Source organism: Coregonus clupeaformis, unplaced genomic scaffold (genome assembly GCF_020615455.1).
Source record: "Coregonus clupeaformis isolate EN_2021a unplaced genomic scaffold, ASM2061545v1 scaf1447, whole genome shotgun sequence".
NCBI lineage: Eukaryota > Metazoa > Chordata > Actinopteri > Salmoniformes > Salmonidae > Coregonus > Coregonus clupeaformis.
Genome location: NW_025534901.1, coordinates 99493 through 125486, shown reverse-complemented (window position 1 = coordinate 125486; position 25994 = coordinate 99493). Strand labels below are relative to the sequence as shown.

Genomic DNA, 25994 nt, shown 5'->3' with positions numbered 1-25994 from the left:
TCAACTAACATACAGGCAGTCTTTTTTAGAACAGCAGCTCTCATCAAAATAAGTATCTTCTCTCTCTTCTCTACTCTCTCTCTTTCTCCTCTGTGTGTTTTGGTGAGTCTAGCTAGCTACCAGTCAGTCTCAGAGAGATAGGGAGGACGTACAGCCAGAGGAAACAGACACACAACACCTAACAGAGATGTCTGGTGGTCCCCTCTCCTGCTTCTCCAAACAGGGAATACTCCTACTCTCTATCCTCCACTATGGTTAGTATTGTATGGATTCTTCACTTTCTCCTGTTCATGTTTTGTATCTATTACATGTACTTGCTTGCATAATAAAGTTAGGAAAACTGTTCAACGGTTAACTTCCTTGTTGGTTTGTACATGGTGTGTGTTGAATGGGAAGTGCCTTGTCAGTGATTGGTTGGATATATCAAAACATTTACTTTATTACTGTGTGATAACACCTCTGCCTATATTCAGACAAACATATATGGTGTTTTGATAATGCATTTTTTTATGAAACACATTCCGTCTGTGATGGTGTGGTTGGATCAATAGCTTTTGCAGTGCCTCTGGAAAGCAGGAGATCTTACGATCATGTTCTAGATGCATGTCATTCATTAAATTGAAGGTGATACTGGATTGTATCCAATGTTTTTAAGGCGTCCCTTACAAAAATAACTCGCTATCACTTTATTTGGATAGTCCCAAGTAGGTCGTTTGTAGATGGTTTGTAGATGTTCAATAACTGTCAACAACATTTCCACTAACTATCTACTAACCCTAACCCTAGCCCTAACTCTAACTTTAACCCTTATCCTAACCTTAACCTTTACCCTAACCATTATTCTAAACCTAACCTTAACTTGAACTTAGCAAGCAGTTGTTTTTCAACAGATAGTTTGTTGATAGTATGATCATCTGTAGATCATCTACAGTGCATTCGGAAAGTATTCAGACCACCTCCCTTTTTCCACATTCTCTTAGGTTACACCCCTACTCTAAAATGGAATCAATAAATACAAAGTCTCATCAGTCTACATACAATACCCCATTATAACAATGCGAAAACAGGTTTTTAGAAATTTTTGCAAATGTATTAAAAATGAAAAAACAGATACGTTACAGGACCTCAGACTGGGGCGACGGTTCACCTTCCAACAGGACAACAACCCTAAGTATTCAGAACCTATGCTAAGAGAATCGAAATTATATTCAGGTGCATCCTTTTTCCATTGATAATCCATGAGATGTGTTTACAACTTGATTGGAGTCCACCTGCGGTAAATTCAATTGATTTGACATGATTTGGAAAGGCACACACCTGTCTCTATATAAGGTCCCACAGTTGACAGTGCATGTCAGAGCAAAAACCAAGCCATGAAGTCGAAGGAATTGTCCGTAGAGCTCCGAGACAGGATTGTGTCGAGGCACAGATCTGTGGAATGTTACCAAAAAATGTCTGCAGCAATGAAGGTCCCCAAGAACACAGCGGCCTCGATCATTCTTAAATGGAAGAAGTTTGGAACCATCAAGACTCTTCCTAGAGCTGGCCGCCCGGCCAAACTGAGCAATCAGGGGAGAAGGGTCTTGGTCAGTGAGGTGACTGAGAACCCGATGGTCACTCTGACAGAGCTCCAGAGTTATTCTGTGGAGATGGGAGAAACTTCCATAAGGACAACCATCTCTGCAGCACTCTACCAATAAGGCCTTTATGGTAGAGTGGCCAGATGGAAGCCACTCCTCAGTAAAAGGCACAAGACAGCCCGCTTGGAGTTTGCCAAAATGAACCTAAAGGACTCTCAGACCATGAGAAACAAGATGCTCTGGTCTGATGAAACCAAGATTGAACTTTTTGGCCTGAATGCCAAGCGTCACATCTGGAAGAAACCTGGCACCATCCCTATAGTGAAGCATGGTGGTGTCAGCATCATGCTATGTTGTTTTTTTTCAGCGGCAAGGACTGGGAGATTAGTCAGGATCGAAGGAAAGATGAACGCTGCAACGTACAAAGAGGTCATTGATGAAAACCTGCTCCAGAGCGCTCAGGACCTCAGACTGGGGCGACGGTTCACCTTCCAACAGGACAACAACCCTAAGCACACAGCCAAGACAACGCAAGAGTGGCTTTGGGACAAGTCTCTGAATGTCCTTGAGTGGCCCAGCCAGAGTCCAGACTTGAACCCGATCGAACATCTCTGGAGAGACCTGAATATAGCTGTGCAGTGACGCTCTCCATCCAACCTGAGGATCTGCAGAGAAGAATGGAGAACTCCCCAAATACAGGTGTGCCAAGCTTGTAGCATCATACCTAAGAAGATTTTAGGCTGTAATCGCTGCCAAAGGTGCTTCAACAAAGTACTGAAAAAGGTCCAAATCTTATGTAAATGTGATATTTCAGTTTTTAAATTTTAATTAATTTGTACACATTTCTAAAAACTTGTTTTTGCTTTGTCATTATGGGGTATTGTGTGTAGATTGATGAGGGACAAATAATAATTGAAACAATTTTAGAATAAGGCTGTAACGTAACAAAATGTGAAAAAAGTCATGCGGTCTGAATACATTCTGAATGCACTATATATGGTACTATCCAAATAAAGTGTGACCAAATAACTTGTCTGCAGGACAATAACAACTGCTATTATGTCCTACATATTAACATTTGCGTCATTGAAAACTGCATTATTTTTTTCATAATTAATGAAAGAAGACATTTTTTTAAGGTTAATAATACATAATTTATTGTTGCCCATGGAGTGTATGATGCATTTCTGGTGCATAATTACACTGTAAAAACATTATGTAATAATAATAATAATAATAATAATAATAATAATAATAATAATAATAATAATAATAGTAATTATAGTAATATTAGTAATAATAAAAAGAATAGTAACAATACAAATAATAGTAATAATAGTATAAAATATATATATATATATATATATATATATATATAATAGTAATAATAATAATAATAACAATAATAATAATAATAATAATAATAATAATAATAATAATAATAATAATAATAATAATAATAGTAATAGTAGTAATAATAGTAATAATAATAACAATACATGTTTTTTATATAGAGCTTTTCATGGATCCAAAGTGTTTTTTCATTTCCACATAGTTGATTTGTACGTAGACGTGAGCCAAGGAGCATTTATTGATAAAGATCCACCCCTACTTCTCTTGTCCTGTAATCTAATCCTGTTCTGCTGAATGTGGGGGAGGAGTGGACTTTAATAAACTAAAGTATAGGACCCACACACTCAAATATGTAAAGATATGTTAAATGTGGATATTGAAAATGTCATACAGTATAAATGAAACCTGGAAAAGTGCTATTTAAATTAAATCCATTATTATCTATTCATTGATGGGGTAACACTTTACATTGCAGTGTATTATTGTGTCATTATTTGTGTAGGCACACTGTAGGTACACTGTGTACAGTGTAACAATGAGTAACTACAATACTTTCTACACTGTACTTACATGACTAATAAATACACAGTAATAACAGCCCTGTAGTGTAAGTGTAACCATTGATTGATGTCAGAATGTCATGTTGTGTATTTGTGTGTTTCAGGTGTGGGTATTTCTATGTTGTTCAACAAAGGAGTGGGGGACTCAGTGGAGCTGCCCTCAGGCTTAGAAAGGAAAGATTTAAAGTCAATGGAGTGGAAGTATAACAAAATGGTCATTGCAGAATTTGAAGATAACTTTACCTTACCAAGATCACAGTTTGAGGGGAGACTAGAAATGAACGACAATAACTTTAGTTTAACAATCAGAGAACTGACACTGCAAGACTCAGGTGAATTTCTAGTTTCTGCCGCATCAAACGAAGGACACCAGATTCCAACCATGACCATCCATCTTCAGATCCATGGTAGGCTGCTTTGTGTTATTCCAAATTTTTATCCTGTATTGTGTATGGTCCATTTAGAATGATTCTCTCTCTCTCTCTCTCTCTCTCTCTCTCTCTCTCTCTCTCTCTCTCTCTCTCTCTCTCTCTCTCTCTCTCTCTCTCTCTCTCTCTCTCTCTCTCTCTCTCTCTCTCTCTCTCTCTCTCTCTCTCTCTCTCTCTCTCTCTCTCTCTCTCTCTCTCTCTCTCTCTCTCTCTCTCTCTGTTTCTCTCTCTCTCTCTGTCTCCCCCTCTCTCTCTCTCTCTCTCTATCTCTGTATTTCTCTCTCTGTTTCTCTCTCTCTCTCTCTCTCTCTCTCTCTCTCTCTCTCTCTCTCTCTCTCTCTCTCTCTCTCTCTCTCTCTCTCTCTCTCTTGCTCTCGCGCTCTCTCTCAGAGCCTATATCCAAGGTGGCGATCCAGAAGAAGATTAAGCTATTGGCCAACCAGTCCTGTTCAGTGTGGCTGCTGTGCAACGTGTCAGTCTGCTCCAACCTCTCCTACACCTGGGACAGAGGGAATGAGACGTACAGGGACGACCAGCAGATACACTTCTCTCTGTCACCAGCAGACGGAGACATCAGTGTAACCTGCAATTCCTCCAACTCAGTCAGTTGGAAATCTGCATCTACAACAGTAAAGTGTAGTAATGACACAACAACCCCAGGTAACCAGATATCATAATAATCCACTCACTTTTCATACAGTGTGCTTCTGTGCTTATGTTGTCAAATATAATATACAGTATTATGCAATACATGCGATTACATTGGGTAGATATAATATACAGTATTATGTAATACATGTGATTACATTGGGTAGATATAATATAGAACTCTGCAGGCTTTAGCATATTGCAGAGTCTAATCCAGTGGTTCCCAGCTCCACTCCTCCAGTACATGATTCTACTTGTCATTAATCATCAGGCCCTCATTGAGTTAATTCAGGTTTTTTTTTTTGGTCTGGGACTACAACATAAAATGTGTGCTGTTGGGGGTACTAGAGGACTGGAGTTGGGAACCAATGGTCTAATCCAGTGTTTCTTAGTCCTGGTCCTGGGGACCCAAAGGGGGGCACAATTTAGTTGTTGCCCTAACACTACACGCTTGATTCCACTAAGGTATGATGATGAGTTGATTAGTGGAATCAGGTGTGTTAGTGCTAGGGCAAAAAAGAAAACGTGGACCCCTTTGGGTCTCCATGACCAGGTTTAAGAAACACGAGTCTAATCACATCTGTGTTATAGAGGATGATACATGGCTGGCCTGGTATTGGATCTACATCGGGGTACCAGTAAGAGGCGCTGTGGTGCTGATCCTCACTGTAGCTGTGGCAGTGTATTACTGCAGGGGCCGCTGTAACACGGGTATGTAAAGCATAGGGGCCTCATCTATACTTAAAGGGACATTTTAGGCTCTGGATGTATTCTTAGGATGTTTATAATGTGGCATAAGCATAATTAGATATTTTGTTCAAAATGTTGGGCTTAGGGATATTATGGAAATCGGAAAGCGAGTGTGAAACCTCAGAAGTGTGTAATGTATTAATTATTGGGTATGTTTGTGGATATCCTGTTTAGTATCTATCTGATTGGTTGATATTATGTTATTGTCATAAACAGCAGATCTAACTGACCGGCACCATACACAAGAATCCCGTCCCCAAGATGTAAGTATGCAGTAAACCTACTGCATATATTATTATTATTGGTAACTATCAAGAATGAAAGATGTAAGTATGCAGTAAACTACTACTATCACTAGACAACTAGAGCCCCTTTTGATATTTCAGATGATCACAGGTGTCTGTAATTATCTCTGGCCCTCTGTGTGGCCTTATCACGTAAAATATATGAAATAACTAAATAAGATGATTTAAAAATAATTAAATTGAATCACAAAGCTGTGAAAAAAAATCAAAAATCAAAACGATGTTTTATATGAGGGTTTTAGCATAAATATCCTTTATATTTGTTTAAAAAAAAATTGGGGGTCAAACTGGTGGCACTTGTGAAAAAAGTTAATAGCTGGAAGAGTTACAGAGTTAATTGAAAATATGGCCATTGTTGATTAGATGCTTTTTAAAATTAATTAGGCTAGTTTATCTTGAACCATATGGTCTATCCACTAGAAACTCACAGACAATATGGACACAGCAGAGGTGTAAAGTACTTAAGAAAAAATATTTTAAAGTACTACTTAAGTAGTCATTTTGGGTATCTGTACTTTACTTTACTATTTATATTTATGACAACTTTTACTTTTACTCCGCTACATTCCTAAAGAAAATAATGTACTTTTTACTCCATACACATCCCTGACACCCAAAAGTATTCATTACATTTTGAATGCTTAGCAGGACAGGAAAATGGTCCAATTCACACACTTATCAACAGAACATCCCTGGTCATCCCTACTGCCTCTGATCGAAAATCCGATTTATTCAATTCTCCACATGGTCTAAAGGGCACATCATGTAATATAACAGGCTTTCAAAATTAAAATGTACAATTTATACATAAAATATAAAAGGGATGTTCCTCTGGATTATATGTATAAAGTGGTTACTATGGAGACTGGGATGTCCAAGCATTGTTTTCATGGAACGACCCATGTATGTGTACTGTATTCCGCTATACTGTGTACTGTAATTGCTGATAGGCAGTGTTTTTGTGCAATGTTCATCCATTTTGTTTAGAGGTTTAAGTACCTTTTTCTGTATATATTCCAGACAAGATCAAACAGTCAGGCAATGTCCATCTATGAGACAGTAGGTGATCTGGCTGTCCCAAGACTGAACACGGTGAGAGCGAGACATGAATGGTCATACCTGATATCTTTGAACATAAATAAAATAAAACAGTCTCTGCGTGAATAGGAGACTATGTAGTCTACTTGGAAATTGTCTACATTTCATAATGCTGAAACAGTTTCTTCTTGGTTGCCTGTCACATTTAGCCGCAGACTCTGTATGACAAGATCACATTTGGACGCCAGCCAGAAGCCCCTTCTTCTTCCAACCAGGAAGTACTGTGAGCTGAACAGGATGTGGTCATAAGCTGGGCTTCTATAGATATAGACCCCTCTACATCCTCAGCATCCTTCATGTGTACCTTCTGTACATAGATGTTACTGTTTCATTTCATCACGACCTGCACATTTCTGTTTTGTTTTGCTTACTTGTTCAGAACTAGAATCTTCGTCTGTTCATGATCATTATGTGGTACAACTTGTTATTTTCAAGATATTCAGAGTTACATAACTATTTCCTAGGTTCTATTGCATTCTATTGTTGCATTAAGTGTTTATATTTGCGTAATAACAACTAATAGCAATACAAAACTATATTCTTAAAGATTACCAGTGATTCTGTGGGACTCTACAAGCGTTGAAAACAATTGATTTGTATGTATTGTAGTTTAGATGTGTATTGTACAGTAAAAAGTTTTACATTCCACAGACATGCTTTGTAGAAATCACATAGGCCACATTCCCATCAATTCAAAATATGCTCAAACTATATTTTGTTATTGTGTGAAATCAGACAATGAATAGACCTTAAAACAATAATACTGTCTTTACATATTGAGAAAAAGGAGAGAACATCCTAATAAATATAATGATTTGTAGAAATCATAACGCAGAGATCATATAATGATTCACAGTCACAAAAGTGCAGTATTTGAGAAAGGCTACCTTTAAGTGATAGAAAAACATGAATTACAACATAAATTACATTTTTTGTATTTCAGGTGTATTATCCTCTTCTATACATAACAATAATAATAATATATGTTTCCTTTCATTTAAGAACTTTAAAAAAAAACTATCACAAAAACAAAAGGATCTGGCAGATTCTTGGGCGATTGGATTCAACAGCTTCCAGATGATAAGGCATTGAGGCAGTATGTATAGGCAGTAGCTTGACTGGGGGAGCCAGGGAGAAATGTCAGTCAGGGCAGGTGCTCTTCTTCAGGCACTTTGTCGACTACGATGTTCAGCTCCTTTCTATAGGTAGGCTGGAGTTTTTTTTTATCCCGAAAGTGTAGTACCGACCTGGTTGATGCTTCGACGCCTGTAAAAACACCAAAAAATACCAACAAACCTTGGTATAGACATTTGATGTACATACCCACTGGTCAAACAGTCAAACACTGGTTGAATCAACATTGTTTCCACGTCATTTCAACCAAAACAAACTATGTGAGGAGATTGAATCAACGTGGAAAAGTGATTGGATTTGAAAAAAATCTGTAATGTAAAGGCATTTCATATTTTTTTCACCAACCTTAGACATAAATCCAATGACATATAGATTTTTTGGGGGTTGATTTCACATTGAATTCACATTAGTTGACAACTCAACCAAACGTAAATCAAAACTATACGTTGAGCTGTTTGATGTCTGTGCACGGGAGGAAGTTGTTTCTAAAGTAAAGCTGCTTACTTGTTGAACCTGATTGATAACCAGGTGGCAAATCGCATCTCTGCATGTCTGGCAGACATATCAGTGTGGATGACGGATCACCACCTCAAGCTGAACCTCTCGCAAGACGGAGCTGCTCTTCCTCCCGGGGAAGGACTGCCCGCTCCATGATCTCGCCATCACGGTTGACAACTCCGTTGTGTCCTCCTCCCAGAGTGCGAACCTTGGCGTGACCCCCCCAGTCAAAACTGTTCGCTGCTCTGGCACCCCAATGGTAAGAACAACCTCCCTCACGACGCCAGGACAGCGGAGTCATTCACCACCTTCCGGAGACACTTGAAACCCCACCTCTTTAAGGAATACCTGGGATAGGATAAAAGTAATCCTTCTACCCTCCCCGTACTTCACACCCCAAAAAAGTGATATATTGTAAAGTGGTTGTCCCACTGGCTATCATAAGGTGAATGCACCAATTTGTAAGTCGCTCTGGATAAGAGCGTCTGCTAAATGACGAAAATGTAAATGCAAATGCATGTGAAGGACTCTATGACAAACATAAAACAAGGCAGTCAGTGATATCTTCTATTTTGCACCTAGCACACAAAATATAGGTTGTAACACGTCTTCATTTCAGCTAGAACTTAAATTAAGGGAGCGTTTATTTATACACAAGACACTGTGAAATTTGATAGAAATGAAAATTTGTTGTAATTTTTAACTCCCACTCACCTCTGAAAATATATGTTAAGACATCTGAACAGAAATCCTAAGAGCAACATTACGATCCCAGGGACGTGGGTCTCCCCCTCCACCACCACCGTCAGGCTTGGGCTGTTCATCTGAGGACATAGGAGAGAACAAAGAGTGTGGTAACAAGGTAAGAACACAAATAATGCCTCACTTTGTTCACAAATTCAACCGCAAGCTTCACCAGCATCTACAATAATTCCTCCCTGTCTTACTGCACAGCTGGCTGGACTAAGAATTCCCTGCCCAAAGTTTCATGAATACACCAGTTTTTCCTGGTCAGGTCATGTGTTACAGAAATAAATAATTTTGTCTCACTTGCACCCCTAGAGGCAAATCTAGCATAAATCCTACAGAGTGCACATTTAAAACAGGGCACGGTTGTGATTGAGACCCTACCTGTCACAGTGAGCCGTACCTTACTGCTGCTTATCAGCTGCTCTCCTGACCGTGTGTGAGGAGAACAGAGTAAAACATTTCATCCCTCTCTTATCATCTCTGATCTCCAAGTCATCAGACTCAGATACATACAGGAATTAAACTATTTTATTTATTTTCTGCCTCAGAGTCTGATGGTGTTGTGCTGTTCTCTCTCCAGTCTCTCCAGTCGTAGCTCCTGGATCCTCTACATCAGTCCTAGTAGGAGTGGTTGTGGGTCTGGTTGTTGCTGGTGTTCTACTGGTCATTCTCCTGGTCCTGCTGTGGAGATATCAAAACAGCAAAAGGTGAGACATTTACAATTTCTCATTTAATTCAAAACATTAAATTACATGTTTAGGAGAGAAATGTCTAAATATAATATGCAAATATTTGAAGGAAGTTCAGTACATAACACAATGTTTCTAGTTCAACAGAATATTCTGGTGACGACACCTTTCTCTCAACTATATTGATACGTACAGTATAACATCTTCTCTGTGCTTCCCTATGGTGAGTATCTCTCTCCCTGTAGGCCCCCTCAGCCCCAGAGCACCAACCAGGACCCCAACAGGACCAAGGATCTACCCAGGGCCAGGCTCCTGATACTGGGTATACACATCAGCAGCATGGTCAGTCTCTCAGCCCAGACCTCTACCACTCTCCTCTCTCTGTAACCTCATACACTGACTCATCAACATCCACTTTGTATACAACATGTTATCATACTATATGTTCATAGGCAAGCTGAGGAATAACCAAACTAACTAAGATGTATCTCTTTTTCGATCTACGATACGATCAATCCCTCAGACAACAATGATAATGGTAGTGTAATGTAATGTTTTCCGTATGAATGTGTAGTAGCCTGCTTCTCTTCATTTAATATGACATGTAGAGTTTGACTAAGTGGAGGTGTTTGTGTATTATGTCTCAGATGCTGCTGGTGCTTCTGCTGCTGGACCAAGTCATGTGACTTACGTCCAGATTCAACTGAACAAGTTGGACAAGAAAAAGAAAGGTGACTCTCAACTGTGACATATATTGAGAAAAAAATATAGCAGTGGATCTAAGATGAGTTACAATGTGTACATTGTACATCTGCTCCACTTCCTCCTCCTCAGTAAAGAGAGATTATCCAAAATAAAATCCTGTCTACTCTGAGGTGAAGACAGGGGAAGCCACAGGTAAGACCCATTCTACAGGTTGGCAGTCATTAAAACCTTAATTCGTAATTTCTGATTTTGTGATGAAGAGGTAGAATATGTATTAAGCTAATTCCTTCATTTGTTGACTGGAAATGTCCATTGTCAGCAGCAGCTGGACCTGTTGATGTGACCTATGCTGAGGTTGACCTCCAAAAAGAAGGTCAAAGCCAATAAGAAGAGAGGTAAGACTAGACATCCCTCCCTCCATATTCCCCTATCAGAACCTCACTCCTCTTTGACCCCATATTGAATAGCTGTATATTATTCTGGATATTATTCTGGATATTATTCTGGACATAAGTATCGTATTATGCTGATGTTCTCTCTTACAGAAAAAGCAACCCCACCAGCGGCAGATTGTCTTTTCTCAAGTGAAGCCACACACAGCCCCAGGTAAGACTAATAGCCATATGCTATTGACACTAATACAGGTGAAGGATCTTCATTTCACCAGTTTCTCAAAGAAAGAAAATAATCCTGCAGCAAAAGGCAATTTGAAGTATTGTATGTATTATAATTAATGGACATTTTTGTAGGGCTTGATACATTTGTAGTTAGGGAAAATGAAGTCTGAAATTCTAGTGGAAATTACAAACTTTAGAAGCCTTTTTTAGATCTTGAATACACTACGAGTTTGCATTTCCTGCTGTGCAGGACATTTCCTGCAACAGCAGAGTGATCAAATTAAGATGCTGCACATGTATTATACTTATGAAAATAATGCTCTGATATTTATTTTTCCTTTATTTAACTAGGCAAGTCAGTTAAGAACAAATTCTTATTTACAATGACAGCCTACACCGGTGAAACCCGGACGACGCTGGGCCAATTGTGCGCCGCCCTATGGGACTCCCAATCACAGCCGGTTGTGATACAGCCTGGAATCGAACCAGGGGTCTGTAGTGACGCCTCAAGCACTGAGATGCAGTGCCTTAGACCACTGCGCCACTTTCGGGAGCCCAAAGTATATCAAAGTATACTCTACCTGTTTAAATTATACCAATAAAAAACGTTGTGTGGTGATAAGTTACAGGTCCTTGAGGGAGATGGAGGGATAAATAACTTTGTGTGGTGATAAGTTACAGGTCATTGAGGGAGATGGAGGGATAAATAACTTTGTGTGGTGATATGTTACAGGTCCTTGAGGGAGATGGAGGGATAAATAACTTTGTGTGGTGATATGTTACAGGTCCTTGAGGGAGATGGAGGGATAAATAACTTTGTGTGGTGATATGTTACAGGTCCTTGAGGGAGATGGATGGATACATAACTTTGTGTGGTGATATGTTACAGGTCCTTGAGGGAGATGGAGGGATAAATAACTTTGTGTGGTGATATGTTGCAGGTTCTTGAGGGAGATGGGAGGATAAATAACGTTGTGTGGTGATAAGTTACAGGTCCTTGAGGGACATGGAGGGATAAATAACTTTGTGTGGTGATAAGTTACAGGTCATTGAGGGAGATGGAGGGATAAATAACTTTGTGTGGTGATATGTTACAGGTCCTTGAGGGAGATGGAGGGATAAATAACTTTGTGTGGTGATATGTTACAGGTCCTTGAGGGAGATGGAGGGATAAATAACTTTGTGTGGTGATATGTTACAGGCCCTTGAGGGAGATGGAGGGATAAATAACTTTGTGTGGTGATATGTTGCAGGTTCTTGAGGGAGATGGGAGGATAAATAACGTTGTGTGGTGATAAGTTACAGGTCCTTGAGGGACATGGAGGATAAATAACTTTGTGTGGTGATAAGTTACAGGTCATTGAGGGAGATGGAGGGATAAATAACTTTGTGTGGTGATATGTTACAGGTCCTTGAGGGAGATGGAGGGATAAATAACTTTGTGTGGTGATATGTTACAGGTCCTTGAGGGAGAGTGGATGGATAAATAACTTTGTGTGGTGATATGTTACAGATCCTTGAGGGAGATGGAGGGATAAATAACTTTGTGTGGTGATATATGTTGCAGGTTCTTGAGGGAGATGGGAGGATAAATAACTTTGTGTGGTGATATTTTACAGGTCCTTGAGGGAGATGGAGGGATAAATAACTTTGTGTGGTGATACAGTGAGGGAAAAAAGTATTTGATCCCCTCCTGATTTTGTACGTTTGCCCACTGACAAAGAAATGATCAGTCTATAATTTTAATGGTAGGTTTATTTGAACAGTGAGACAAAGAATAACAACAACAAAATCCAGAAAAACGCATGTAAAAAATGTTAGAATTTGATTTACATTTTAATGAGGGAAATAAGTTTTGACCCCCTCTCAATAAGAAAGATTTCTGGTTCCAGGTGTCTTTTTATACAGGTAATGAGCTGAGATTAGGAGCACACTCTTAAAGGGAGTGCTCCTAATGTCAGCTTGTTACCTGTATAAAAGACACCTGTCCACAGAAGCAATCAATCAATCAGATTCCAAACTCTCCACCATGGCCAAGACAAAGAGCTCTCCAAGGATGTCAGGGACAAGATTGTAGACCTACACAATGCTGGAATGGGATACAAGACCACCGCCAAGCAGCTTGGTGAGAAGGTGACAACAGTTGAGTGCGATTATTCGCAAATGGAAGAAACACCAAAGAACTGTCAATCTCCCTTGGCCTGGGGCTCCATGCAAGATCTCACCCCGTGGAGTTGCAATGATCATGCGAACGGTGTGGAATCAGCCCAGAACTACACGGGAGGATCTTGTCAATGATCTCAAGGCAGCTGGGACCATAGTCACCAAGAAAACAATTGGTAACACACTACGCCGTGAAGGACAAAATCCTGCAGCGCCCGCATAGGTCCCCCTGCTCAAGAAAGCACATACATGCCCGTCATGGAGGTGGGAAACATTATGCTTTGGGGGGTGTTTTTCTGCTAAGGGGACAGGACAACTTCACCGCATCAAAGGGACGATGGACGGGGCCATGTACCGGTCAAATCTAAGGGAGAACCTCCTTCCCTCAGCCAGGGCATTGAAAATGGGTCATGGATGGTGTATTCCAGCATGACAATGACCCAAAATACACGGCCAAGGCAACAAAGGAGTGGCTCAAGAACAAGCACATTAAGGTCCTGGAGTGGCCTAGCCAGTCTCCAGACCTTAATCCCATAGAAAATCTGTGGTGGGAGCTGAAGGTTCGAGTTGCCAAACGTCAGCCTCAAAACCTTAATGACTTGGAGAAGATCTGCAAGAGGAGTGGGACAAAATCCCTCCTGAGATGTGTGCAAACCTGGTGGCCAAGTACAAGAAACGTCTGACCTCTGTGATTACAACAAGGGTTTTGCCACCAAGTACTAAGTCATGTTTTGCAGAGGGGTCAAATACTTATTTCCCTCATTAAAATGCAAATCAATGTATAACATTTTTGACATGCGTTTTTCTGGATTTTTTTGTTGTTATTCTGTCTCTCACTGTTCAAATAAACCTACCATTAAAATTATAGACTGATCATTTCTTTGTCAGTGGGCAAACGTATAAAATCAGCAGGGGATCAAATACTTTTTTCCCTCACTGTATGTTACAGGTCCTTGAGGGAGATGGAGGGATAAATAACTTTGTGTGGTGATATGTTACAGGTCCTTGAGGGAGATGGATGGATAAATAACTTTGTGTGGTGATATGTTACAGGTCCTTGAGGGAGATGGAGGGATACATAACTTTGTGTGGTGATATGTTACAGGTCCTTGAGGGGAGATGGAGGGATAAATAACTTTGTGTGGTGATATGTTACAGGTCCTTGAGGGAGATGGAGGGATAAATAACTTTGTGTGGTGATATGTCTACAGGTCCTTGAGGGAGATGGAGGGATAAATAACTTTGTGTGGTGATATGTTGCAGGTTCTTGAGGGAGATGGGAGGATACATAACTTTGTGTGGTGATATGTTACAGGTCCTTGAGGGAGATGGAGGGATAAATAACTTTGTGTGGTGATATGTTACAGGTCCTGAGGGAGATGGAGGGATAAATAACTTTGTGTGGTGATATGTTACAGGTCCTTGAGGGAGATGGAGGGATAAATAACTTTGTGTGGTGATATGTTACAGGTCCTTGAGGGAGATGGAGGGATAAATAACTTTGTGTGGTGATATGTTACAGGTCCTTGAGGGAGATGGAGGGATAAATAACTTTGTGTAGTGATATGTTACAGGTCCTTGAGGGAGATGGAGGGACACACCATCAGAGGAGGAGCAGGAGAAACCTGTGGACATGGATTATGCACACACACACACACACAGAGCCATGCACAAACATACACGCACACACATGCATGCACTTACAAACACACACACAAAAACACACAAGCACACACACCATAACACATTGTACATGAAGGATTTTTCTCTTGTTTTTTTACTAAAACAAATATATTTTATTGAATCATGGTTTAATTGTATTATTGTAACAGCTTTTTAAACAATGATATGGTGTAATGATGATGGATCTTATCTGCAGCTACAGCAATTGTATTGCGTATTGATTTGTATTGTATTGTTTGTTGGTTAGTTATTTTGTTCTTACATTTTAGTGGGTGGATTATAACCCAGTGAACTACTCTCTCTATACACAAAGGCTGTGTTTAGACAGACAGACCAATTTTGATATTTTTTCCACTAATTGGTCTTTTGACCAATCACAAGAAGCGAAGAGAAGGATGGGCAAACTGCAGCATCACCAGTTGGAACCATTGTGGGCAGTGTTATTGGGGTGTTCTTCGTTGGTGTGTTAGTTGTTGTAGGATGGATCATATCTGGCAAAACACCTCCATCCACTAAAGAAGAACAGCTACTGCAGATATTCTCTCTTTTAATTATTTATCTATGTTTTCACAGGATAAAAAAAGTGATAATTTACATTGTGATTTCTCATCTCCTAACAGGTTGTTGTTCTAGAAGCTGACAGCCTAGTGAATGTTCCAGCAGGTGAGAAGCCAGAACCACAGCCCTCTTCCATCTCTGAAGGTGACATCAATCCACGACACTGCAGGGAGACCAGGAGCAGCAGTACCAGCAGTAGCAGGAGGAGAAGAAGTCCATCCAGGAGACAAAGAGTACACTTCACCAGAAGAGAGGACGGAATCACATAGCCCTTCTGAGGCAGAGCCTACATCAGTCTTCTATAGCTGCAGCACAACGCCATCGAGTGGACAAAGACTGGAATAATTTCAACAAACCAGACAGTGTACTGGACAAAAGGAGATACATTACCCCTCCATCCCTCTCCATAGCTAGGTTTCCATTAATTTGTCCAGTGATCTTTTGTTAACATTTAGCAAGTTTGCATAGAAAATAGATGTGACAATAGAGGAGGTCCATAAAGATGGCGGCCTCCATGCACTTACCACACATTCTTTGTTTGGCTAAGTTCAGCGTATTTTGCATTGCTCTCCATTAATATTTCTTTGTAAGTTCATTAGCACAATATACATAATATAAATATTAGCTTCAAGACGCCAGCAATTTCAAAAAAAGTAGATTGTGCTTCATTGAACCATGCCGTGCGCCGTAATTTAAAAACTCAATGGATAATGCTAAAATAATGATGTCATATCTGAATTCTGCCATATTTATGCATGTGTGCCATTATCTGCTATAGTGCATTTCCATTGAACTGACTTGAGAAGTCATTGATTGAATTGGACTTTCAGTTTACTTCCTGAATTGGACCCAATTAATCAATCAATCAACTATTCCATCAACCAACCAACCAGTCAGTCATCTGGGTATATCATTATTTTTCTAATATATACTGTATGTCTAATTATTAATAAGATGAGGCATATTAAAAAATCTCAATTTCAGTAACTTCTGTCACATCCAGCTGGTTGTATGGAGATCTACAGAAGTAAGACAGTCAATTATAGCTATAAAAAAAATATTTTGGGAATAATGTCAACAAACCAGACACAGTGTACTGCACAATAGGAGATAAACTGCCCTACTAAACTACCCTCCATCCCCTCTCAGAGACCTCCTACTAAACTACCCTCCATCCCTCTCAGAGACCCCTACTAAACTACCCTCCATCCCTCTCAGAGACCTCCCCTACTAAACTACCCTCCATCCCTCTCTCAGAGACCCCCTACTAAACTACCCTCCATCCCTCTCAGAGACCCCCCCTACTAAAACTACCCTCCATCCCTCTCAGAGACCCCTACTAAACTACCCTCCATCCCTCTCAGAGACCCCCTACTAAACTACCCTCCATCCCTCTCAGAGACCCCTACTAAACTACCCTCCATCCCTCTCAGAGACCTACTAAACTACCCTCCATCCCTCTCAGAGACCTCCTACTAAACTACCCTCCACCCCTCTCAGAGATCCCCTACTAAACGACCCTCCATCCCTCTCAGAGACCTCCTACTAAACTACCCTCCATCCCTCTCAGAGACCCCCTACTAAACTACCCTCCATCTCTCTCAGAGACCCCCTACTAAACTACCCTCCATCCCTCTCAGAGACCCCCTACTAAACTACCCTCCATCCCTCTCAGAGACCCCCTACTAAACTACCCTCCATCCCTCTCAGAGACCTACTAAACTACCCTCCATCCCTCTCAGAGACCTCCCTACTAAACTACCCTCCATCCCTCTCAGAGACCCCCCCTACTAAACTACCCTCCATCCCTCTCAGAGACCCCCCTACTAAACTACCCTCCATCCCTCTCAGAGACCTCCTACTAAACTACCCTCCATCCCTCTCAGAGACCCCCTACTAAACTACCCTCCATCCCTCTCAGAGACCCCTACTAAACTACCCTCCATCCCTCTCAGAGACCACGTTGTTACATTGACTAAGACTTGATATAGACTCAGATACCGAACCGCAAATACAGAAAATTGTGAACATAAAACATATAGATCATGAAATGTTTATTTATTTATTAATTCATGTCTAATTCCATCTATTAGACCTACATATACAAATAAATATATAAAAACAGCTGAATTAATGAATCCCATTGTTACAATAAATCCATAAAAACTGCTGAATTCTTGAATCCCATTGTTAGAACCCATCTCCAACAAACGAGTTACATTTTCCTGGAAAGAAGGTTGAGATAACAGGCCAAACCATGCAGGCTAAACCATACAGGCTAAACCGTGCATCCTAAACCAGTATATAACATCTTTACAATAATAATTTCTCTAATACTACTGTATATCTAATTATTTACTAAAATGCACTAACTGTAAGTCACTCTGGATAAGAGCATCTTTTAAATGACTAACATTTAAAATGTTACATGAGAAAGCATATTTACAAATATGAATAGAAAAGTTCAATTCAATTTAGCAGGATCTGTCACATCCAGCTGGCTATGTGGAGGAACTAATCAAAAGGTAACAATCATGCTCTCCCAGAAGCTTGGCTGGTGTGTAAAACCCACAAATTCAGACAAACAAAAAGCTCTGAAGCTAATACTCTGAATTAACCCAAATGTTACATTATGGCTCGAGTTTCCTGGACACAGATTAAACCTAGTCCTGGACTAAAAACACTAAATGGGGAATCTCCATTGAATATGGTTCATAGTCCAGGACTAGGTTTTAATCTGTGTCTAGGCAACTGGTCCTACATACTACCCAACAATGAGGTGTCTTGTGCTGGTTACTCATTCAATACACTACATTTTGCAATACTATGGAGAGGCTGCCTGACTTTCACAGACTGAACGACTCTCACAGATTCTGTTAGATGGTTTGGCACATGGAAAGTCAAACCAACAATTGTTATCTCTGTAACAGTGTTGACCAATTCGGACACAGTTTTCTATTTCACCATTAGGCCCACCGTTATTTGGTTGGCTGGAGTCCCAGTACCTAGAGAATGGAGAAGGGAAACCATTACTCCATACAGTATGTCGCAGTAGAAGGAAATAAAACATATTTAAAAAATAAAGACAAATGGCATGGACTAAATGATTAGCCCCCTGGAGCTAGTACTTGGTAGCAGAGCTTTTGGCCAAGACAACTCCTGACAAATGCATCCTGTAGCCCTCAATGAACTTTCTGAACCTTTCTACTGGCAATTTGGCCCCAATTTTCAGCAGCAAACTGCTCTAATTCTTCAATGTTTGAGGGGGGCCTTCCACCAACTGCTGTTTTCAGATATCGCCATAGATTATGGATGTGATTCAGATCTGGAATCTTCACTGGCCACAAACAAAAAACCTAATTTGATCATTACAGATCAGCACTGTGTTTACCGATGACCAAATGAAGCATTCAATTAAAAGAACACCATCCCTACAATCAAACATGGGGAGGTTTGATAATGCTGTGGGGTTGCTTTGCTGCCTCTAGTACTGGGGGTCTTGAACGTGCGCAAGACATCATGAAATCAGCAGATTGGAGTCCAGTGTTAAATCCAGTGTCCAAAAACTGTGTCTCCATTGAAGGTTGTGGGTCCTCCAGCAGGACAACAACCCCAAACACACATCAAAAAGCACCCAGGAACGGTTCAAGAAGAAACACTGGACTGTTCTGGAGTGGGCAGTAATGAGTCCAGATCTGAATCACAGCCCAAATCAATGGTGAGATCTGAAAACAGAAATTGGTGGAGGGCACCCCTCTAACATTGAAGAATTAGAGCAGATTGATGCTAAAGACTGGGCCAAATTGCCAGTAAAAAGTTTCTTAAGTATACAAAAATGTAAATGTTCTGCAATGTTGAAAAGCCAATAGAAATGTTTGGATATCAAAAGTTATTTTCTATTTCAAGTTATTTGAGAATAAATATTGAATGATTTAATAAAAGTGCAAGAGTGCCAATATATTTGGCCACAACAGAACTATGTATACAATGTTTTGCTTTTGAGTGTACAGCTGAGTTGTTTTTGTGTGTCTTTGTGTGTGTGTGTGTGTGTGTGTGTGTGTGTGTGTGTGTGTGTGTGTGTGTGTGTGTGTGTGTGTGTGTGTGTGTGTGTGTGTGTGTGTGTGTGTGTGTGTGTGTGTGTGTGTGTGTGTGTGTGTGTGTGTGTGTGTGTGTGTGTGTGTGTGTGTGTGTGTGTGTGTGTGTGTGTGTGTGTGTGTGTGTGTGTGTGTGTGTGTGTGTGTGTGTGTGTGTGTGTGTGTGTGTGTGTGTGTGTGTGTGTGTGTGTGTGTGTGTGTGTGTGTGTGTGTGTGTGTGTGTGTGTGTGTGTGTGTGTGTGTGTGTGTTTGTGTGAGCATGCGTGGTCCTCTGTAGCTCAGCTGGTAGAGCACGGCGCTTGTAACGCCAAGGTAGTGGGTTCGATCCCGGGACCACCCATACACAAAAATGTATGCACGCATGACTGTAAGTCGCTTTGGATAAAAGCGTCTGCTAAATGGCATATTATATTATTATTATTATATGCGTGCTTACCTGTGTGTGTAGATGTGTGCAAATGTATACCTTAAAAACATCCTTACTTGATGTTCTCATTAAAAAGAGTTGTATTGTCCATCCAGACCCACACTTTCTCTTGCTTCTCATCTGTCAGTCCTATCCAGGGGCTGTGTTCATAAGGATCAATTCCCAATGTTACCCAATGTTTTATAAACTCCTATGGAGGAAACCACACGTTAATCAACCAATGGACCAATGGTTCTCATCCTGAAGAAAGCTTTGATGGCTGAACATTTATTTTTTTATACTATTCTAAATAAAGTATATTTTTAACTTGAAGAGCGAGAGCCCCGCCTGCTTTCCTCTAAGGTCAACCAATGGAGACAGACATGCAAAGCACAGAGAGACACTAAAAGAAGGCTGTATCCTAACTTGAAGTCTGCGCTTTATGTGAAAGTCATTAGCAATTAATTACTGCACCTCCAACCTTACCTGCTCCTGACTACTCTCTATGATGACCAGGTGTCCTCCATCGCGGATGCAGGCGTACTGACTCTGTTCCCAGGTCAGTTTGTCTTTAGAGAAGTAGTAACATGATCCATTGTAGAACTCCCAGCCAGGAGAACATGGCTTCCTATCAGCATTACATTCCTTCTGATTCCCTAGAAGAGAGAAGAGATAACATAATTGAAATGTGATTACTTTCAGTTCTACATCCTGTGATGTTCTTGTTAAATGTGTGTGTCCCTTTAAGAGAGCACAAGAGTTGTGGGCTAAGGGAGAGATAACCTGAAAGAGAAAGGACATCAATGGAATGAGAAACAATGACATACTGCGTTTACACTGTCAGCCCAATTCTGATCTTTTGCTCAATTATTGGTCTTTTGAGCAATCAGATCTTTTGACAATAATTGGGCAAATGCTCAGCAAAAGAGCTGATCTGATTGGTCAAAAGCAGTGGAGGCTGCTGAGGGAAGGACAGCTCATAATAATGGCTGGAAGGGAGTAATTGGAATGGGATCAAGCACATGGAAACCATGTGTTTGATGTATTTGGTACCATTCCACCAATTCCGCTCCAGCCATTACCTTGAGCCCGTCCTCCCCAATTACGGTGCCACCAACCTCCTATGGTCAAAATACCAATTAGTGGGGAAAAAGATCAGAATTGGGCTGACTGGGTAACAAGTTGAAGAACAGCTCCACCACATATCCTATAATTGAACTACTGGCCATTGGACATCCACGCTCATTCTGTCATAGGTTAGAGTATATGGTTGTGACTAGATGGAGTACAGCTACGGACGAGATTCACCATTGAGCACTGCGAGAGTTTGGACTTGCGTTTGGAAGCCAGATGATGAGTCGGAGTCGGATATCACTTAGATTTTCTCAAAGTAAAAATGAATAGTTTCACTGGCGATTGTTTATTTTTGATGAAATATCAATGAACTGTTGCTTGTATGCGTAGACACTGCTTCACAATGCTAGCTAAATCAATATTGAGGTAAACAAACAGTGTATAATGCATTTAATCATATACATCCTATCCTATCATGTAATCGTGCTTGCCACATTCCGGTGGAGGTAGGAAATAAACTATAACGTTTCAAATAAATTGCCAGTGCAGAGATACAATATAACCAAGCCAATTTGTCCTGCTAAATGCCAATGCATCCTAAATGTGGTCTTTTCAAATTGAAACTCTGTACATATTGACTACCAGCTATCTGCACATTGCTGCCCTACCTCTAGCTAGCATCTAGCTATCTATCGCCATAGCAACAAAAAGTTATATCCTACTCTGAGTCGTTATCTGGCTTCAAAACGTATGTCCAAACTCTCGCAGTAGTTAAATGTTAAATCCATAGGTATAATAATTATTATATTCCATGAATCCATTATTCCATTCTTATTTGTATTGTAATCTCATTTGTAGCTGTAATCCATCTAGTCACAACCACAGTACATAGGGAGGATTGAACTGACCTTGGATGGTTGGCAGGAGATCTTTTACCCTAGTCAGGTTGGCCTCACAGTCTCAAAGACCTGAGGATAACAACTCTTTCTGGACTAAGAACAGAAGAGATTTACATCAAATTAGAAGACAGTGTACTTCTGTTGAATTAAGGCCATAATACAAAGGTATGTAGTTGGCAAACAAAACATTTGAAGTATAAAATTACTTTCCAATGCACTTCACCACACTCATATGACTAAATTTCCATTAGGGCCAGGACTTTTCCCTGGTCAAGAAAAACCCATGTCCTTCCTCATATACAGTGCAATGATAGCATATACAATATTGAAACATGTTTTGGGGAAGCAATACTACTGCAGTGTAAATGTAATCGTAATCTTGATAACATGGAACTTTGTATTGAAATGAGAAGTTTTAGTTAAATTGGGTTCAACTTCCCCTTTACATTAGTATGTCAAATCAAATCAAGTGTTATTAGTCACATGCGCCGAATACAACTGGTGTAGACTTTACCGTGAAATTCTTGCTTATGAGCCCTTCCCTAAAATGCAGAGTTTAAAATAAAAACTGGCGCAGTGGTCTAAGGCTCTGCATCGCAGTGCTAACTGTGCCACTAGATCCTGGTTCGAATCCAGGCTCTGTCGCAGCCGGCTGCGACCGGGAGACTCATGGGCGGCGCACAATTGGCCCAGCGTCGTCCAGGGAAGGGGAGGGAATGGCCGGCAGGGATGTAGCTCAGTTGGTAGAGCATGGCGTTTGCAACGCCAGGGTTGTGGGTTCATTTCCCACGGGGGGCCAGTATTTAAAAAAATATGTATTCACTAACTGTAAGTCACTCTGGATAAGAGTGTCTGCTAAATGACTAAAATGTAAATGAATAAAATACAAAAGAATGGAGCTATATACAGGGAGTACCAGTATCAGATCAATATGCTGAGGTATTTGAGGTAGATATGTACATGAAGGCAGGGTAAAGTGACTAGGCATCAGGATGGATCATAATAAGAGTAAAATAAAGAACAGTGTAGCAGCAGCAGCAAATTATGAGTATAAAAGTGTGTGTGTAATGTGTATGTGTTTGTGTTATGTTTGTGTGTGTGTGTGTGTGTGTGTGTGTATGTGAATGTGGGTCAGTCGTGGGTGAACAGGGAGTACAGGAGGGGACTAAGCACACACCCCCTGAGGGGCCCCGTGTTGAGGGTCAGCGTGGTGGAGGTGTTGTTGCCTACCCTCACCACCTGGGGCCGGCCTGTCAGGAAGTCCAGGATCCAGTTGCAGAGGGGAGGTGTTCAGTCCCAGGGTCCTTAGCTTGGTAATGATATTGGAGTGGACTATGGTGTTGAACGCTGAGCTGTAGTCTATGTACAGCATTCTCACATAGTTATTTCACCTCTTGTCTAGGTGGGAGAGGGCAGTGTGAAGTGCAATTGAGATTGCTTCATCTGTGGATCTGTAGTGTATGTGAATTGGTGTGGGTCTAGGCTGTCTGGGATGATGGTGTTAATGTGTGTCATGACCAGCCTTTAAAAGCACTTCAATAATTACAGATATGTTATGACAATATTCTGATATGAATGGGAGAACAGCAGCTAGTCAGTCCCATGTCAGTAGAGTCCTGCTCTAGACTACCTACCTGTTATGTTGTGGCTCTCATTCTGCAGTCTCTTATAGTTGTCTTGCAGTTCATGCAGTTTGCCTGTTATGAAAGAGCAAATAATATGGATGAATAACATTCATTTATGTACATATCTAACCACAAATTAAGAAAGTAAACTTTGTCCAAGCTAGAATTACCTATTATCTAACCATAGTCCTATTAAAATTAAACAATATTTCATTTATCTATTACAGTGAAATGGCAGTATTTTAATCCGAGCCAGTCCCCCATTGACAAACTGCACCTTAATGATTTATATGAAGGATTCTCTCAAACATTTATATAAGAGGTTGATAATGGTAAAGGCCTCTGGATCATTGATATTCTCACCTGTTAGATTATCTTTCATCTGGGCAAAGCGAGCCTCCTCAGCTTGAAGACTAGTCATGTTGGAAGCATCTGGAACAGAGACAAGGAGACAAGATGGAGGGTAGTTGTTTTTTCTCTTCTGTTTCAGACTATCGTACCAACCTGAAATGTACTGGTCTGGGGTGGCTTGGATATTTTCTCTGCACATGGTCCTTTTCAGCAGAGTTCCAGAACAGCAACTATGGTGGATATGTAGTGTAAATGGATTCAGTAGTGTAAAAGGGTTCAGTAGTGTAAAAGGGTTCAGTAGTGTAAATGGATTAAGTAGTGTAAAAGGGATCAGTGGTGTAAAAGGGTTCAGTAGTGTAAAAGGGTTCAGTAGTGTAAAAGGGTACAGTAGTGTAAAACGGTCAGGGTTCAGTAGTGTAAAAGGGTTCAGTAGTGTAAAAGGGTTCAGTAAGGTAAAAGGGTTCAGTAGTGTAAAAGACTTCAGTAGTGTAAAAGGGTTCAGTATTGTAAAAGGGTCAGGGTTCAGTAAAATGGTTCTATACTCACAGAGGACTCCCAGAGTGATAGCCAGGCCCAGCAGTAGAACACAGAGACACACTAGGGTCACCACGGGAACGCTCCCAGACCCTCCCTCAGGGAATGCAGCTTTTGACCCCTCTGATGGAGAGGGGTCACTAGTGCCAGGTTCACTTCCTGGAAAAGGAGTGGGGGTCAGAGGTTATAAGGTCTTAAGGTTAAATAAGGGGTTCTTAATGTAACCCTTAGCTAACTGTAACACACACACACCTCACCTTTCCCAGGATCCTCCTGCTCTCTAGCTCTACCTCCTGGTCTTCTGACCTCAGAGTATGTGACATCCTCATCACCTTCCACTGTTCCTATGGTTACAGCAAGATTAAGTAAGAGATGGAGTTCCTTCTTTTGTCTCTATTGCGTGATTACATGATTTCACTAAAACCAACATGGTGATTACCACCTATTAGAAATGTCCCATTCTAGTTCCTCTCTCTCACGATCCACTATCTCAACATTCTATAAGAAATGTCCCATTCTAGTTCCTCTCTTATAATCCACTATCCCAACATTCTTTCCTTTGAGCTGTACTAGGTCAGAGTCCCTTGACTGGAAGGTCCAACCTGCAAACCATTTCATTAACTGTTAGGGTAACTAACCAATCTAATATTCTAATTCAGCATATCTGAAGAAAAGCTAACTTATTGTCAAGAGAAATGAGGAAACCCTTTTGGCCATGAACCAAATGTTACATGTTGATGCTGTCTTTCTGTCTGTATGTCTGTCTGGAAGTTGGTTCACAGTATGAAATCCAACAGACATGTCCAGAGTGTGACGAATAACAACTACTTTACATGGAACTGTCATCTTCTCATGCCCTTTACATTGCACTAATACTGTACATATCCTTCAAAACAGGATTCTATATGGAGAACCATTGTTGAGGTCCTATGGAATATATTCAAAAGGAAAAGGACATGTCTGAAAGTCATTAATAAAACTAAAACATTGCACTTTACATAATTATGCTATAGTACATTCTAAAAGAGATGCCCAGTGTCTCATACAATACCAGATGTTAAACATATAGTACTAATTCATATTTATCCTCAAGTACTGTTACAAACACACTTCAGAAATGCTCATATTGATCCCAACCAAAATATGCCTTCTTTTCCCTATAGCCCCTGGGTTTACACAGTTATTATTTGTGAAACAACCATACAGTAAAACATCATCACTATAACAATAACCAGTTAATGAATAACAGTCTATACAGCCTTCTTCTGTTACTAACTCCTTGTTGAATTATGACATCTCAACCCTCGCCCCCAAAGGTGATGAAATGTTGTATTGTAAACGTATGTTTGAAAACTAATATAACGATATAAATGAGAGAATAAAGAGGAGGAGAGACTCACCTTTAGAAACTTCACTTTCTGCTCCAGCATCTTGGTTCTGATGCCGAGTGAATGTAACATCGGAAGTAGACGATTTCACCAGACATCATCAC

General features: G+C 40.4%; 1 protein-coding gene and 4 long non-coding RNA genes across 8 annotated transcripts; 3 read left to right on the top strand and 2 right to left on the bottom strand.

Annotated features, from left to right (window-relative positions):
• Window positions 1-128: 128 nt before the first annotated feature.
• Window positions 129-7634, top strand: LOC123487061 (SLAM family member 8-like). Of its 2 annotated transcripts, XM_045218228.1 has the most exons (7): window positions 129-254; window positions 3598-3900; window positions 4312-4581; window positions 5161-5280; window positions 5536-5582; window positions 6645-6716; window positions 6872-7634. In XM_045218228.1, exons 1-7 carry the CDS (start codon window positions 188-190, stop codon window positions 6947-6949), a joined length of 957 nt encoding a protein of 318 aa, XP_045074163.1. In that variant the 5' UTR covers window positions 129-187; the 3' UTR covers window positions 6950-7634. The 2 variants fall into 2 exon arrangements, with proteins under 2 accessions (XP_045074163.1, XP_045074162.1); XM_045218227.1 differs by lacking the exon at window positions 5536-5582 and having other exon boundaries at window positions 6872-6963.
• Window positions 7635-10305: 2671 nt separating this feature from the next.
• Window positions 10306-10866, top strand: LOC123487063. 2 transcript variants are annotated; one of them, XR_006659601.1, is made up of 3 exons: window positions 10306-10524; window positions 10628-10690; window positions 10818-10866. It is a non-coding gene; the product is annotated as an uncharacterized LOC123487063 (long non-coding RNA). The 2 variants fall into 2 exon arrangements; XR_006659600.1 differs by having other exon boundaries at window positions 10821-10864.
• On the top strand, window positions 10864-14893 carry LOC123487066. 2 transcript variants are annotated; one of them, XR_006659605.1, is made up of 3 exons: window positions 10864-10893; window positions 11044-11104; window positions 14853-14893. It is a non-coding gene; the product is annotated as an uncharacterized LOC123487066 (long non-coding RNA). The 2 variants fall into 2 exon arrangements; XR_006659604.1 differs by lacking the exon at window positions 14853-14893 and adding an exon at window positions 11745-11765.
• A 5224-nt stretch (window positions 14894-20117) lies between these two features.
• On the bottom strand, window positions 20118-22074 carry LOC123487069. Its single transcript, XR_006659608.1, has 3 exons — window positions 22002-22074; window positions 20506-20675; window positions 20118-20230 (listed from the first exon to the last, which is right to left on the bottom strand). It is a non-coding gene; the product is annotated as an uncharacterized LOC123487069 (long non-coding RNA).
• A 2470-nt stretch (window positions 22075-24544) lies between these two features.
• Window positions 24545-25959, bottom strand: LOC123487068. Its single transcript, XR_006659607.1, has 3 exons — window positions 25903-25959; window positions 24760-24846; window positions 24545-24661 (listed from the first exon to the last, which is right to left on the bottom strand). It is a non-coding gene; the product is annotated as an uncharacterized LOC123487068 (long non-coding RNA).
• Window positions 25960-25994: the final 35 nt, after the last annotated feature.